Source organism: Notechis scutatus, chromosome 1 (genome assembly GCF_049901735.1).
Source record: "Notechis scutatus isolate UNSWTSFEM ecotype Mainland chromosome 1, rNotScu1.2, whole genome shotgun sequence".
NCBI lineage: Eukaryota > Metazoa > Chordata > Lepidosauria > Squamata > Elapidae > Notechis > Notechis scutatus.
In genome coordinates this window covers 21,385,015-21,402,470 of record NC_142009.1, presented here as the reverse complement: position 1 = coordinate 21,402,470, position 17,456 = coordinate 21,385,015, and the positions used below count along the sequence as shown (strand labels likewise).

Sequence of the window (17,456 nt, the reverse complement as noted above, 5' to 3'; positions counted from 1 at the left end):
GTTTGTTAGGGGACTTCAAATTTGTGAGTAGACTCACCTTAGCCACCACGGTCAATGTATTTCCATGGCTGGAGGTGTATGTGAGTTTGAATGTAGATTTTCTAATCCTAGCATAACTTCTTAACTACAGTTCCACACCGGTTTTATCCCAGAGTTCTACAAAATTTGTAAGGAGAGAGAGAGAGGGAGGGAGGGAGGGAGGAAGGGAGAGGGAAGGAGGGACACCATGCAATCATGACCTAATCTATATATGTATAGTCAAGATAGTAGTCCTAACTGCATGATTAGAGACCCGGTGGCGCAGTGGTCAGAGTTCACCTGGTGGCTGTACTGCAGGCCACTTCTGCTGACTATCGGCTGCCTGCAATTTGGCAGTTCAAATCCCATCAAGCTCAAGGTTGACTCAGCCTTCCATCCTTCCAAGGTGGGTAAAATGAGGACCCAAATTGTTGAAGGCAATATCTGACTCTGTAAACTGCTTAGAGAGGGCTGTAAAGCATTGTGAAGCGCTATAGAAGTCTCAGTGCTATTGGTATGATTTTTATGCATTTGAAAAGGGTGGGGCTTTGATTGTGCAATCACAGGTGTTATCCTTTTTCAAAATCCTGCAGAAGCTCCATGAGAAAACCCAATTACCAAGTTTCCTCTATATTTTGAAGCATAAGCCTCATTAAAAGTCAGAGATTAAAATTAAGCAAATCTACCCTGCTAGACAAATACAAGTTATGTAACAGAAGGGGAAATCATGAGATGTATGACCAGAAACTAATAATCTTAATTCAATTTTATGACGTTTAAACTTATTTATTTTACTTTAAACATGTATACAGCTGCCCATTTCCATCCAACTCTATATAAAACAATATCACCGTTTAGTTTTTAAGCGTTTCTCAACCTTGGCAACTTTAAGATATGAGGACTTCAACTTTTACATAACTGGTATTTGCCTAACAGAGTAGATATGCTTAATTTTAATTTCTGACTTTTAATGAGTCAATGAGGCTTATGCTTCAAAATATTGAGGAAACGCTGTTCTGGGAAGTGTTTAGTTGACTATAATCGTTTGACAGCAGATATTGAACTTGAAGAACATTTTGGTCGAGATAGGTTGATGGTACACTTTTTTTAAACAAAATACATACATTTATGGAAAACAGAATTTAGCACATAGCATAGCTATAAATGTAACTATGTCTGGCCCTAAGGCTAAAGAGGAAAGGGCTTCACCGAGGTATTTAGCTTATCACCAGTGGAAACAATGCTAGACTAGATAAACCTAGGTCTGATTTACCTGTTTTTATTCCAGGTTCCATAGACTTAGTTGGTGCTCCAGCGGAAGCAGAAAGTAGAGAGACAAAGTGGCCATGAGAGGGAACAATGGATTTATTTCTTCATGGTCCACCAACAACATTAGCTATCTGCTTAATTTATTAACCTAAATTAAGAATCGAAGTTTGCCCAGGTTCACCATAACTACTTATATATGTATGGAAATAGGATTGTTTTGTTGTAAATAAAATCTATTTGGCTTTGAGGATTTCCCAAAACATGGAGTTATAGCAAGGTTGGAATGATACCAGAAGAATCTTAAGTGTAGCATCCTAAGGAGTAAGATGGGTCTAATCTCTACCTCTGCTTACTCAGATCATATATTTTAACTATGGCCTAGCCCTAGTCCCTTTCATACTTTTATTTATACCAATGTTCTCCAACCTGTTGGTAACCTTTCCTACCAATGTTTCATGTTTGGTCTAGAAACATGTCTTTATATCTTCAGAACCTTTTATGATGATTATATGTGGCTTCCTAAGTTTCCTTGGAATTAACAAGTTTGGGATCAATAAGAAAAATATCTATTTTTCTCCCAAGCAACTTGGGGTTGGGTAAACCAGTAAAGTAAAGCAAAGTAAACCAGACTAAGAAATTAATACTGTAGAGATTTTATTGAACAGCTGTATTAACAGAATCTTGCAGGCCTGAGTGTGCTTCCCCCTCCCTCACTTTATGTGAACTTAGGAAGAGGCCTATCGGAAACATTTTCTCAGGTTATTGTATTGGTCTGGGCTCAAACCCCATTTATCTGACTGTTGCCTTGGTGGCAGCTCTTCAAGGCCATTCCATCTGCCCTATATAAGTAGTAAATGGCCTCCACGAGATCTGCATGTCTGCTAAACTGCCTAAGCAGTGCCCACCAACCTTTTGGACACCAGGGTCTGGTTCCATGGAGATTTTCCGTGGATCGGAGGGGACATGGTTTTGCATGCTGCCTGCATACCACAGATGGGGCTTCATTTGTTTGTGCAAATGAAGGTTTCTAGCATGCTGCAGCCCGGTGCCAGTCCATGGACCAGGAGTTAGGGACCCCTGGCCTAGAGGATTTCCTTTCCCTGGCCTGATACAGTGGTTCAGTTTGTTATCTCAGCATAATATGAGCCATACTATTGTGTTAAACAATACGATTTGTTTGGACAATGTATTGTTCTATTCGTAGCATCTGTGTCTTCAGTATATGAATCGTGGGTCATTTTCACCCAGAATTGATCAGTCCAGGTGTTCCAGGACTAATTCATGCATTTCTGGAAGTGGAAGGAGCAGGAAATGGTTTGTGGTATTCCTGACTCAAAATTATTTTAAGACTTTTACTTCCTGTTCTGGACAATCCACTTCTGGAAAAACCTGAACCAGCCCTGGGAACACAGAGACAGGCTGTTTTCAGTGAGAAACAGACAGCGTTTTGCCCACCTCCAGTAGTTTGTTAACCCAAGAGTTAGGTTTAGCATGCTGTGAAAACATAGTTATAGAGTCCTTAACCCTGAAATGCGTGGTTTCTGAGAACCAGAATAAATACTAATTCAAACAATTCTAAGAAAGAACTCTTTGTTCAGTGACAGGTAGCAAAGAAATGTAAATGATGAAGCAGGTGAAACAACACTGATAGATGTTAAGTCTTCTAGTTGCCCATTTTTAACCATTCAGAATCCATTGCAAAGTATTCCTTTGGCCATTTTGGATGTCCAAAAAAGACTATCTGTCCTCTTCCAGCTTTGCCACCTATTGCAAAATTGCTCAATGTATGCATTGCGCATGCCTTTTCACTGGTAAACAAATGTCTAATCCTGGGAAACAACAGGCTCCTGCCCTCTAAGCAGTTTGTCAATATGGGTTTGACAAAAGTCAACACTGGCATGTTGCAACATGAAGAAAGACAAAGAATGGCCAACTCCCTTTTGCATTCTTCAAGGCAAGGAAAAAGAGACCAAATGGCACATTGCAGCAAGAAATCAAAGGTGAAAACAATTCCTCAGTAGTCTTGATCATCAACAGAAGAAAATGATTGTGTTACCATCATGATAAAATATTGCAAAAATAAGGACACGATGACCATGTTCATATAAGATGCCATCAGTCAATCTTCAAAACATCAGACGTAATTCCTCACCTGTCAGTCCTCAAGAAAGACATATGGTATTACTTCTGAATAATTTATTTTTCCTCACTTCTAAAGAGAAATCTTGCCAAACTAAAGCAACTATTTGTATCACTGTAGATGTAGTCTGGGAATCACAAGAGAGGAGCCTTTTTAAGTAGCTTTCTCCCTACTAAACCTCCTGTGCTTCACTGCATCTTTGCTCTCTGGAGTTCAGCCCCTCCCTCCCGGGAATCCAGACTACATTCCACCACAGCAGCACTCAGTTTGGCAACTATGAACGCTTATCCCCAATAAATTTGAAAATTCACAAACTGTACAGGATGTTCTAACATTGCTACAAGTGAACATACTAATTCAGTTATCTATCCCTTTGAACCCTGGCAGAAAAATATCAGGATATATCACTGTCAACTCCTGACAGCTAAAGTGGGGAAGGACACAGAAACCATAAAGCCAGAATATGACTATAATCCTCTATACCCTTATATGAAATAAAATTGTCATATATATATATAAATACTAATTCAGTTCCTGAAAGATAAAATTCAGTAATCATAAACTTGACACTACATTATTCTAGAAGTCTTGGAAGGTCAGAAAAATGATGGAGTTCATTTCCTGCTATAAAGTTCTAATAAATAAATTACTTTACCCAAGACATTATATTTTAAATGGATGTGAACAAAGGCAAATGCTTGAATACTAGTCATTTAAGAAAAATCCCATGTGGCTGAAAACTATGCATGATTCCATACACATACAATCCACATAGAAACCCATAAGTTTAGTCTTACAAGTAAGAAAAAAAATATTCTGAACTCTTTCTGACACACATGCCTTCTTATATAAGTGTCTCCGGGAATGAAACAAATTGTTGTACTCTCCCTGACTTACAGTTTAAGATATATAGTCTAGACACAGGATTATACCCATTATCCAGGTGTATATTTAGCACAAGACCCATTGTTTCATGTGCCAAGGCTGCTGATATGGTTGCTTGATAGGGTATAATACTATCTGAGTTCAGTCCTCCAGAACAAACAAGTTCTGAGTGCCAGAGCAGCTTGTCCAGGCATTACAAAAGACAGTTTGCATGCCACTGATGTCACCAAAGCTTGGAAACGAAATAGTCTCAATCACCATTTCTGGGAACATAAGGGGATTACACATTCTGCCTATTGGCTTCAATGTGGGAAATCAAATGCTAATCATGATGAATCTCATATCTGTTGAATCAGAATGTCTCTTTATATGTTCTTGGGAACAATGATGAAAGAATATTCCAAATCTCTAAATAGAGACATCTATTAAAAATAGCACCATCTTTCAATATACCAGTTTGAGAAAAGTTATCTCAGAACTGCATGTTTATTGAAAACTGTAGGAGAAGATTAGGGAGAGTCTGGGGACAGAATCAAGAGAGGACTCAGCCTAGAATCATTATGTGTCCACAAACACTCCAAATACAGCTCCTCTTGAATTCCCTTAAATCTTATCTACAATAGCACCAATTTAGTATTGACCATTAATTGACTAGATTCTTGTGTATAGGCTTGAACTTTGAACTGGGACTTATATGTGATCCTGATTTTTCATGCCTGAAAGAAATAATATCAATATGTTAAAAGATTCAGGAGATATGAGATAATGATGGTGTCAGAGGTGATATTCAGCAGGTTCTGACCAGTTTTGGAGAACCGATAGTGGAAATGTTGAGTAGTTTGGAGAACTGGTAGTGGAAATTTTGAGTAGTTCAAAATACCACCTCTGACTGGCCCCGCCCCATCTATTGTCTCTGAGTCCCAGCTGATTGGCTGGGTCTTCTTTTGTTGCCCTGCACAGGAGAACTGGAAAGCAGGTTAGTGGTGTGGGGAAGGAATGGAGATTTTACAGTATCCTTCCTCTGCCACACCCACCAAGTCATGCCCACCAAGCAACACCATGCTCACCAAGCCACACCCACAGAACCGGTAGTAAAAAAATTTGAATCCCACCACCGGATGGCATAGAGTCCTTTCTGAGTGTACCATTGTCCCATATTTTTTCTTTATACAATCGTTGCAATGAAACTACATATATGGAAAAAGAATAAAGGATTGCTATAATATAACATCATAATCCTACAAAATGGCTACCTGTGTAAGAAAGAAACTAAAAGCACCATACAGAAATTACAATACAGTATCTAACAGGAAGGAGAGGTAGTAACACCCTTAGCTCCATATGTCTATGGACATTCTCAGTCATCCAGGTCATGGTTGTCCCAAAGATGCTTTTCAAGAGGCAACTGGACTTTCTGGTTTTTCTTTGAAGACATTTCATTTCTCATCCAAGAAGCTTCTTCAGCTCTGGCTGGATGGTGGGGAAAGCTCCATACTGAAGTAGTATCAAATGGAACAAAATCCATAGGCAGATGGTACATGATTAGGCACCAGTATTTGAGGCTCAGTTGTAGAGGAAAATTTATTGCTGAAAAGACCTTCTGGTTTTGCATTCTCCATGGCAGTCACTTCTGGATGATAAAGATCGACAATATTACAGAAGACTCCCAGTTAAGTTGATAGCTGTAAGAAGAAGGCCTGTTTCTATATGAAGGTGCAACCAATTGCCAGTGGAGAATAAATCTTATCTTCTGTCTTCCTTCCTTCTGACTGACTAGAAGCACAACATCAATCTAGTGTCTTATGATCACTCCAAATCAAGAAGCGCTTTGTCTCACCCATGTCATAATAAAATTAACACTCAACGTTGATGGTGCAAGTCTTGATTGATGGTTCCTCACATCAAACTTTTGTTTCTGGAGGGTTCATACTTTTCTTCCAGAAAATATAATTTTGGCTCAGGCCTTGTGTATTGCTTTTGGTTTTTTCTGTAATCTCTTTGGGACCAGATTAAACACAAACTTGGAATGCTGCTGAACAGAGTAAATGGTTTATGAAAGTTCTAGCCTTCTGGAGATTTTACTAGAAAAATGTGTGACAAATCCAGAGATAAACAGAAATATCAGGTCCCAGCTTGATTTAGACTGACATCCTGACAACCTAGCCACCTCAGCCGAGCAGCCCATTTTCCAGTTTCTACCACTTCTAGCTTCTCTGGATTGAATTTCCAGAATTGGTCATTTCGAAAGAAGTAGACAAAGCCATCCTGATGTGTGACAGCACCATTTGCTAGAGCTGGAACCCCTCCCCAGTCTTTCAAGCTTCGAGGATAATAAGGTTCCACTTGGAGGGTCTCCTCATTGACTACATAATACTTAGGTCCTTTGAAAAGCACCAGCTGATGGAGTGGCTGGAAGAACAGGGCAGTGTCAGGGTGGCGCGGGAGATCACTAGTAAGGCTGCACTTTTGGGGAAAACCAACTTCCAGAGAAGATCCTTTGTAACGCCAGCATCGGCCCCCTGTAGACAGCAACAGAGGAAAAAATGTTGTAAAGAAACAAAGCCTGTCAATCATTAAATAGCAATAAAATATACTTATATACTGCTCCATAGTGTTTTATAGCACTCTCTGAGTGATTTACAATGTCATCATATTGCCCCCAATAATCTGTGTCCTCATTTTACCAAATATGGAAGGATGAAAAGCTGAGTCAACCTTAAGACAGTTAGAATCAAACTCCTGGCAGTGGGCAGAGGTACAATGCAATTACAATACTGCATTGAAACCGCTGTGTCACAAGGGCTTCTAAATCATAAAACCTTACCTGCAGTTGAAGACCACAGTTACTTACGTTAAGAAAACACACATTCATACTTGTGTCATTGTGCGGAGTGGGCAATGTGCCAGATGCCTTCTCTAAAATAATGTCATCCTTTAGAACTCACAAGACATTATTTCCTTGTCACAGGACTGGACTTTGGAACAGCCTCAAGATCCAGATGGCCCTGATTCTATTTGTTTTTCAGAAGTCCACAAATACCTGGATTTTCCCTCAGCATTGGTGGAGCTCAATATGCCTATTGGTAGGTGAGTTATAGTATGATGAATATTCTTAATTGTATTCTGTTTTACAAAATATTAATATCACACACACACACACACACACACACACACATCCTGTTATGCTTAGCATATTATGTGAATGAAGCCATTTGGTCTGTAACTAACCAGTTAGAATGTTATATAAATATAGCTTTCCTTCCTTCTTTCTTTCCTTCCTTCCTTCCTTCCTTCCTTCCTTCCTTCCTTCCTTCTTTTCTCTCTCTCAATTCCACAAAAAGACTGCTGAGTCACAAAAAGACTCAAGAGCAAATACAAACCCTAAAGCAGGGATCTCCAACCTTGGCAACTTTAAGACTTGTGGACTTCAACTCCCAGAATTCCAGCAAAGCTGCCAAGGTTGGAGACCCCTGCCCTAAAGGACATAGCACATTAAAGAGACTTTATACAGCATGCCTTGGTATATAACCTGCTTGGGATGTTAGATTTGTTGTGGGGTATATGTCAGGAGAATAAAGCCAGAGCAGCGGCTGCAAAGTTATGCAGATAGACCCCCAATTCCTTTGGTGTTTCCACAGAGATGCTCAGAATATCCAGAACTGTAAAACAGGATTCGTGATTTCAGGAACAAGTGCTTATTTTTTACAGTGGCCCGTCCATGCCTGGATGTCACTCTCTCAATCTCAAGGCCTAAGCTGGGGGAGAGCCAAGCCCAAGCAAAACCCTCTGCCATCTAAACCCTGCTGCTGGAACAAAGCTCTCCCGCTGGCACTTTGCTTTCTCCTTCTCTGAAGAGCTAATAATTGAACAGCATTCTATAGCTACTGTTTTTGCTAGTCCACAGCCCAGCTCCAAAACCCCTAAATCAGCTCCATCCCTCTGGCATCTGCAATTATAGCAAGCAAGGCTGGCCCACTTTCATTCACTGTGCAATAAGGGCTAGTACATTGTTTACAGACTGAGATTCCTAAATATTTTACTATATAATTTGATTTTCATTATTGCTTGCATTAAATTGCAAGGAGTCTAGATGGCACAGTGGTGTCAAGGTTCCAGTTAATACACCCAACAGAATCAAAACTCCAAGGCTGAAACCATTTTCAGGGCTGCCGAGTGGTTACAATGCAGTGTTGCAGGCCAACTCAGCCCACAGTCTGTAGCTTCGATCCTGCTGACTGCCAACGGCCAGCATTTCGGCAGTTCGAGTCTCACCAGCTCAAGGTGGACTCAGCTTTCCATCCTCCCAAGCTCAGTAAAAGGAGGACTCAGATTGTTCGAGACAATAGGCTGATATTGTAAACTGCTCATTGTAAAAAGCATTATGGGGCAGTATATAAGTCTAAATGCTACTGCTGTGGCTATAATTGTTGCAAGTAATAAAGCAATGACTTGCACTAATGGATGTACACTGACATGTGAGCCAGAGATTGCTTAAACCAGTAAAGGGAGTCCCCGGCTTATATCTATAACTGAGCCTGGAATTATGATCATAATTCCATAAATTGTGGCAGTCATTAAGGAGGTTGCCACGTGACTGCGCCCGGCTTTCTTGCCTTTCTTGCAGCAGTCATTTAAGCAAATGCCACGATCATTAAACAAACCTGTTTTAGCCAATGGGCTTTTTTTTTTTTTGCAGGAAACCAGAAGTAAAAGTTGGTTTTTAGCAAAAAAATGCCTCAAATCACAATCACATGAAAATGGGTCATTGCAAACAGCTGAAAACGTGGGCCGGTTGCCAAGCACCCACAATGTGATTAAGTGACCGTGAGGGGAGGCTGTGTCAGAACTTTGAAACTGGGTCATAAGTAGCTCTGGGGAGGTCCCTCACAACTTTGAACTGTCACTATGCCACAGCGCATAAGCAGGGGTGGGATCCTATTGGTTCGGTCCAGTTCTATAGAACCGGTAGCTCTGAAGAGCAGCCGACACCAAACCGGTTCGCTAGGATGTGGTTATGGTTTGCTGTTTGGCCCTCCTGCCCACCCAGGCTCTAGGCCCGTGATGGCACAGGTGGCACACAGAGCAATTTGTGCTGGCACGCGAGCTGCAGGCAAACTTACCTCACTGAGCATGCGCACAGCTCACAGCTGATTTTACGCACGCATGCATAGGGGGCATGGGGCGGTGCGCATTGCCTTCTGGGTGCTGGCACACGAATGTGAGGGTGCAAGCGCGCACACGATTTTTGGCACAGGAGCCCAAAAAGGTTAGCCACACTGCTCTAGGCTGTCTTTTAGTGACTGCGGTTTCCTCCTCAGCTGCTTTGAGCAGCACAGCTGAGTGCTGCTCGTCAGCTGGAGAAGGTAAATGCTTGCCGGAGCCGGTAGCGCGCACATACGTGCAGCATGCGTTTGACACGCATGCGTGCACTCCCTGAACCGGTTGTTATGCCAGCCAGATCCCACCTCTGCTCATAAATTGAGAACTACCTGTAACATGAGCGTTCTCACCTTCCTGAATGTACCTGGCTAGCCAAGAGATTACACAGAAAGCTGGATTGAGTGAGAGAGGCCAGGCTGGACACTTTGTGGGTTCATAATATCTCTTCCAACTTTTTTAAGTGCAAGAGAATTGTTACCTTTATTGAAATGGGCTGCCGGGGTGTTATTCACTATTGAGTGATGGCTGTGGCAAGGCCCATATTCTACATGTGGGGAAATCTTGATATTAATACAGCAATTTTCTCTGTATGGAACAATGGAATACCGTTCAAGCAATATAATTATTCCTGGCAGCATTTCAACCCTGAAAAATGGGTCATCACAGCTAAGCTGAGAACTAATTTAAATCGGAGACAGAATTAAAGTAGAATAAATAGGCAAGGGTGTTTTTCCACAGAGAACCAGCAGATGGCACCAATGCTTTCTTGGTTTATTTTTTTTCTAACTGGAGAATGAAAGCAGGTGATAGTGAGAAAGATCTATAAATTATTGTTTAAATTATAAATTATCATTATTATCATTATTATTTTGTTGTTGCATTTTTTTTATTTGGTTATAATATAAAATACAAAAAAATATAAAAACGATTAGGAAAAATAGGGGAGGGAAAGGAGAAGGGAAGAGTGCAGAAAAGAAGAGAAAAAGAAAGAAAAGGCATTGACTTCCAACTCCCTTTGGTGCAGTATAATAAGACAGTAACATCCAACCTCAACTTTTACATAATACAGTAGTATAAACTAGCCATTTTTATATCAACAAATCTATCTAACTTTCATTTTTTCTATCTCAAGAACAAAATCCAGAAGTGGTTTCCAAGTAGAAACAAGAGTACTTATGGTGGGTTTTTTTTTTTTTTTTTTTGTCAAAGCAGTCAATTTAGCCATCTCCGCTAACCCCATCAACTTTTGCAGGCAGTTCCTGCCTGCGCAACAACTAAATACAGGTAAACCAGTTCAAGGCAGACAGCAAACCAACAAGGCTTCCTACTTAAATTAATGTAGTTTTGTATGTTAAGAAGACTGAGACAGCAAGTCTCTGTGAGCCAAAATTAGATGGCTTTCGGGAAACCTTTCCAATAAGATGGGGCAACATATTGGTGTAGGCTTTCTTGGCCAGTACACTGGTACCTCAATACTCATCGTTAATTGGTACCAGGAGGCATGATGACTACCAAATAATGTAAATAAATTTAATGCTTTCCCAAACCAAAGACAAAGCCCATTTTCAAGGCAATAAGTAAAAAGATAGGGTTGTATATCATTACTTTATATGAGAAATAAACCTAAAAATAATAAATACATAGATTAAATAAAATAAAACCTCACTTTATCTGTACTGATGAAGAAAAAAAGCACAGATATACACAAAATGACCACAGAAAAACTAAGGCTGCAAAGGGGATGTGCACAAGGCAAGAGCTACCATATGACTAATGCATCACCCTTTGTTTCAGCTGGAAAGAGTAATTAGTCATGACACAAGCGACACTGACAAGTTCTGGCTTGTGTGTTGAGTAGTAAATGACAAGTGGCAGGACAATATTTTCTCGTCAAAATGCATTGAGTGCCAAATAGGCTCTGTTGGGCTCCTACTTAAGCAGAGTAAACCACTTTGACTCTGAAAATGCCAGACATGGTTGCCAGTGAGAATATGGCCCTATTCACTAGGTCTAGCCAGTATGGACCAGGGTGAGAAATTTTCCTCACAAAGCTAGAGTTTCTTCTTCTTCTTCTTCTTCTTCTTCTTCTTCTTCTTCTTCTTCTTCTTCTTCTTCTTCTTCTTCTTCTTCTTCTTCTTCTTCTTCTTCTTCTTCTTCCTCTTCTTCTTCTTCTCCTTCTTCTCCTTCTCCTTCTCCCTCTCCCTCTCCCTCTCCCTCTCCTTCTCCTTCTCCTTCTCCTTCTTCTTCCATATCCGTCATCAGATGTTCGCGATCATATTGGAGATCCTATTTTTATCAACAGCCGCATGAAAAAGTGCTGCTGAGTTTTGTCCAAAGCAGTCCCTTATATTTTGAAACCATGATGTTCTTCTTCTGCCTGGAGCTCATTTGCCTTCAATCTTTCCCTAGAAGTGAAGTATGGCGTATTTTTCCAAGTGTCACATCACATGTCCGAAATATTCTAACTTTCATTTTTTAACAGTTTTGATGATTCCCCTTGGCTTTCCCAGGCAGCTTATCAATTCCTCATTTCTGATTGTGTCAACCCAGCTCATAAGTAACAGCCATCTGTAAATCCACATTTCTAATGCTTCTAGTCTCTTCGAGTGGCTTTCTGTCAGAGACCAATTTGGGTCAAATGCACAGGGTTTGCAATCCCACATCGCTCACCCAGTCTGTCCTTTGGAATTCTCCAATATTGTTAAAAAAATCAACACCATCTTCCACTGATAAAGAATGGCTTTTGAAATATTGCAAGCACTATATTTCAGCAATTCTGAGAACAATTTGAAAAGGCATGCTGTAATTTTTACAGCCAAATTGTAAATGGAAAGGTGGAAGATGAAAGATTATATTTTATCTATAGCCTCTGGGCAATGATGCAGCTGGAATAAGATCTGATTTGATATCCCCAATAAATGAAACTACCTTTAAAAAAGTAGAATTTCCTGTCTTTCTCGGAGAAAGCTGAAGCATCAATGGCAGAAGGAAGACCTGGCCATTTGGCTTGGAGAAGGTATGGACCAGCAGCAGACTCTCCTTTGGATACAATCCAATAATATTTTCCTTTAAAGATGTACATATTATCTTCCATATCTATATAAAATAAAATGTAAAGGCCTTGAATATTTCAATCAAAGACATAATAATTACTGATGTGCTTAATGTGCATTGATCGGAATTCTGGTATATTTTATTTACTATTTTTTATTTAAATGTACAACTTGCCACACCTCCCCACAATAGCATTCAAGGTAAGTAACAATAATATAATAATAATGACACAACAAAATTATAATGAAATCAAGATTATAGCAAAACTTAATCGACACTGAACCATAACTGAAGAAATTCAGGTTCACATTTCCCCACTTCCCAGGTGACTAGATAATAGGAAGTTTTCAATTTAATCTCCTCTACCCTACCCAGTGTTGTGAAGATTAAAAAAACGAAAGGTAAGGACAACTGTGAGTTTCTGAGAGAGAAAAGATTAAAAACAAATGTTTGAATAAATAAAATTCATTAAAACTTCATTAAACAGCCATTGTTCTATAACAGGGGTCTCCAACCTTGGCAACTTTTAAGATTTGTAGAGTTCAATTCCCAGAATTCCTCAGCCAGCTTTGCTTTGCTGGCTGAGGAATTTTAGGAGTTGAAGTCCACACCACAAGTCTTAAAGTTGCCAAGGTTGGAGACCCTTGTTCTATAATAACCACGTTAGTATTCAATAGCATTGAGGGTATTATAGCCTTTTCACCTGGAAAAACTATAAAACAGTTCAGGAGAAGTGTAAAAATTACTTTTTTAAAAAAAAACTGTGCTTCTATGTTACTCGATTCCTGTGGATTCTGAGAGGCTTATAACCAAAATGCTAACTGCATCTAATCATGTAGAATGCTTCTAGCAACTCACTGTGAAGAATCGCTCACAGGGGCTGGCTAAGCCTCCACATCTCCAAAATTTTCCTAAGGGCTCAAATCTTGATAAAGTCCTTTAGAAAACCAGAAAGCTGGAAGAGGAGGTCAGATAACTAGGGATAAGCAGTCACATACCCAGGGGATTATCACTGAAAAGTCCCTACCTCTCAGATTCCCTATAAGTGGCTCGAAGAAGGAAGCTTTTGTAAGCTCTCTGTCTGGATCTCATTATCAGATTCAATCTGGAAAAGGCAAGAGCCATAAGTCCCAGACTCTGGCTTTAGATAACTTATAATTTGAATTGCACCTGGAAGCTGACTGGTAACTAACACAGCTCCTGAAACAGTGAAGATACATGGACAAATTTCGACATCCTCATACTTGGGCAATTGCATTCTGTACCGGTTAAAACATCAACATAGCCTTCAAGGACAGGCCTTTCTAGAGCTAATTACAGTAGTCCAACTGCAAGATGAATAGAGCATATGTGACTGTGCACAAGTAGCCTTTGACTTATGACTGGTCACTTAGTGATTAATTGATGTTATAATTCCCCCCAAAAAGATATTTGCAAGCAGGTTCCAAAGTTCCAACTGCTGAGTCTCCCCTAGTGGTCACATGACTGTATTTTGGGCACTTGGCATCCAACCTGCATTTATAGCCATGTGCAGTGTCCCATAGTCATATAATTGCAATTGATGGAGTTTTAGCCAAAAACTGGCCTATACGTCTGCTTTCTGCAAAAACTGCCTACCTATAGCAAACCATGACTGACATTTGCTATAATTTTTTTTTCTTTTAATGTAATGACCCTATAATCCTTTGCATCAGGGTGGAGTCAGGGCGACTGAATGTAACTGAGCGTTTACTGGCCGGATGCCCTTCCTGACACCTATGCAGAGTTCGCAGCAGATCTCTCTAGAGAAAGTGTGCTACAATACCCAAGTCCCTTTATTCTTACCTACAGTTAAGGCATCAAAAAATGACATGCAGTAATGGAACCTGAAACTTGTCTCTTGATTCTGCTCCCTGTTTTCAAGGTACTGCTTCCCATCCTGGAAACGAGCAAATGATTTTCCTGGAAGCTGGACTATTGGTCCTCGGGACGGTTTTCCTGTTCAAAAGAAAAGGCAACATTCAGAAGCAAACTACGATCTGTATGTATTGTTGGTGTTAATTGAGCAGGAGAGTTCAATCGGTATCTTTATATAGTTACACAGACTATATATACTGAAGAATTAGCTATTTGTGTCACCCCGAAAATAAGACCAGGTCCAAAAGATGCATTATTTGGGGGAAAATATGGTACTAAATGTATCTGGTTGACAATCTTAACTGGGGCTTATTTTGGAGGTAGGGCTTAAATTACAAGCATCCTGAAAAATCATGCTAGGGCTTATTTTCTGGTTGGATCTTATTTTCGGGGAAACGGGATATGTGTTTGAAATCTTGTCTCTCATAAAAAGCAATACCTAATTCAGCAGTTTGGCAATAGCAATAACGCTTAGACTTATATACTTCTTCATACTGCTTTACAGTTCTTTCTAAGTGGTTTACAGAGTCAGCATATTGCCGCCAACAATCTGAGTCCACATTTTACTGACCTCAGAAGGATGGAAGGCTGCGTCAACCTTGAGCCAGTCCGAATCAAATTCCTAGCAGTGAGTTAGGCTGCAATACTGCATTATAACCACAGTGCCACCACAGCTCTTTGAACACATTGTGAACATATTGAACATATTATGGAAGCAGGCTTATTTGGATGCCTTAAATAAAATATATTGACATTTGTTTTCTTTTTCTGATTTAGGTTTGTTCTCTAGCTTAAAGGTAAATGTTGCAAAATAAATTTAAACTTTGAAAAAAAATCCCTAGTAGCTGTTTTCCCATCCAAGCAGCTCTTGTCATTACCATTCCACTTAGTGGGATAAACAACCAGATCTTTCAGTGTGAAACTCCCAAACTGGGAAGTAAGAGAAAGGCTCTCTTTTTGCTGCCATGTGGTGGTTATTAGAATTTCTGCAAGACAAAAGTTCTACTGTAAGGTCAGTCAATGGCTGTAATTTGGTAGTGTGTGAGAATGATCTAGGGAGAATAAGCAAGAGCTGCAGACAGAGTAATAGAGTAATTTTGGGCCAGTCATCTTCTCACTGCATAAATAAAAGGAGGCACAGGTGGAAAAGGAAAAACCACAAGCCCTTTGTGGTTCTCTGAAGAATGGCATGGTGCAATTAAAAAAGTTGATTCCTAAAATTTCCTAATTTCCTAGTGTCATAAACATAGTGACCCAGGTAGCACAGCCTTATATAAGAGTCACACCTCTCTGAATATTGGGTAGTTGGGTGGAAAGAACATTTGTAAAGGAGAAAGCGAAGTTGCAACAGCTATTTCAACTGGAACAGCAGCTATTCTGAAAGAGCTAAGCAATTCTTCAACTCCAAAATTAGAGAATAACAGAGTTAGAAGGGACCTTGGGGGTCTTCTTGTCCAACCCCGTTTGAGCAGAAGACCCTGTGCCATTCTAGACAAAGGGCTGTCCAATCTCTTCTTAAAAATCTCCAGGGATGAAGCATCCACATCTTCTGCAGGCAAACCATTCCACCGATTAATTGTTTCACTGCAAGGAAATTTCTCCTTTATTTTAGGTTGGATCTGCCTTTGATAAACTTCCATCTGTAACTTCTAGTCCTGCCCACAGGTTCTTTGGAGAATAGGTTGACCCCCCATCTTCACTATGACAGCCCCTCAAATGCAGGAAATGTCCTATCGTTTCACCCCCTAGTCCTTCTCTTCGTTTACATACCCAATTCCTGCAACCATTCATCATTGTTTTAGCTTTCAGTCCCTTCATTAACTTTGCTGCTCTTCTTTGCACTCTTCCTAGAGTCTCATTCACTCCAACTGGTTCCAAGGCTGTAGTCTATATTTGAAGATGTGGTCATGCAGTCTTTACCTTTGAAAAAGTTTTACTCTTGAGAAAATAAATTATATTTACCATATAAATTCTGAATGGCAAGAACATCATCCCAGCTCAAGACAAAACCCTTGCCCAGCTTCTTGTAGTAGGGGGACATAAGAGCATTGGACACAGGGGAGTGTTCCAGGCCCAGCGTATGACCAATTTCATGTGCCATCACCACAAAGAGGTTACGGCCTTTCCCACTGTCCAGGGACCATCTCTCGTCATTGTCAAAATGGGCCTCACCACGGCGTGGGAAGAAGGCGTGTGCCAAAGCACCCCCTAAGGAAAAAGAAAGAGAAATCAGATCGCAGATCAACTTGAACACTATTTATATTTAGCGATGAAAGTCAATCAACTCCCTCCATCAGAGAATTACATACTGCTGATGCTTCTTCTACGATCGTCTTTATTGCTGCCAACTTCCCAATCCTAGGAGCAGAAGAATAAATGCCTGGCTCTAAGTTGCTGCAGCGGAGAAACGAAAAGCCTCATCCTCATTCCAGGCCAAAGAGTCATCAAATAAATTGCTTTCACCCCTGCTGTCATATTTTTACTTAATACTGTGTGCTTTTTTTGAATTGCATGAGGGAAAATCTAAGTGATTCCTATGGGGAGGAAAGTGAAAAGCCACCAAGTCACCTTTCCCCTTAAAAGACCTACTGAGATGATTGAAGACCCAGAAGAAAGAGAGGTCCTTAAAAAAGGTTGTTCAGGGGAAATACCTGCTGCAAGACTTCAGCACTAAAAAGTTTTTTTTTTAAATTAAGATAATTTCTGAGAAATAAATTGCTTAGTTGCCAAAGGTGGGGAGGAATTCTGCATACAGGTGCAAAACTCATGTTGAAGTTTGCATAGATCCCATGTAGAAGAATCTCATAAGCCATGAGGCTCCTCAAACTTAGGATCAGAATCTCAAGTCTTCAGCCAGGCTGATTACCAATATTCATTTTATTTACAACATGCCTTGATAGTGTAGAGCAAAACCAGATTACAGTATCAAGGAAATTGTGTTTTCTACACATTTGAAAAACACCAGGAATGGGTAAATCTAATTTCTGTCCTACCAGCTTTCTCTCTGCCCCTTTCTAAGCCCAGGGCTCTTGGT

At 40.2% G+C, this 17,456-nt stretch overlaps 1 protein-coding gene across 1 annotated transcript in view; it reads right to left on the bottom strand.

Moving 5' to 3' along the window:
• Positions 1 to 1,924: 1,924 nt before the first annotated feature.
• MMP28 (matrix metallopeptidase 28) overlaps positions 1,925 to 17,456 on the bottom strand; it is a 33,362-nt gene continuing 17,830 nt past the window's right edge. Inside the window, exons 5-8 of the mRNA XM_026672447.2 lie at positions 16,385 to 16,630; positions 14,351 to 14,503; positions 12,401 to 12,568; positions 1,925 to 6,831 (exon numbers count right to left, since the gene is read on the bottom strand). Of these exons, the coding sequence (XP_026528232.2) occupies positions 6,434 to 6,831; positions 12,401 to 12,568; positions 14,351 to 14,503; positions 16,385 to 16,630 (965 nt within the window). The 3' untranslated portion in view covers positions 1,925 to 6,433. The remainder of the gene's footprint in view (positions 6,832 to 12,400; positions 12,569 to 14,350; positions 14,504 to 16,384; positions 16,631 to 17,456) is intronic.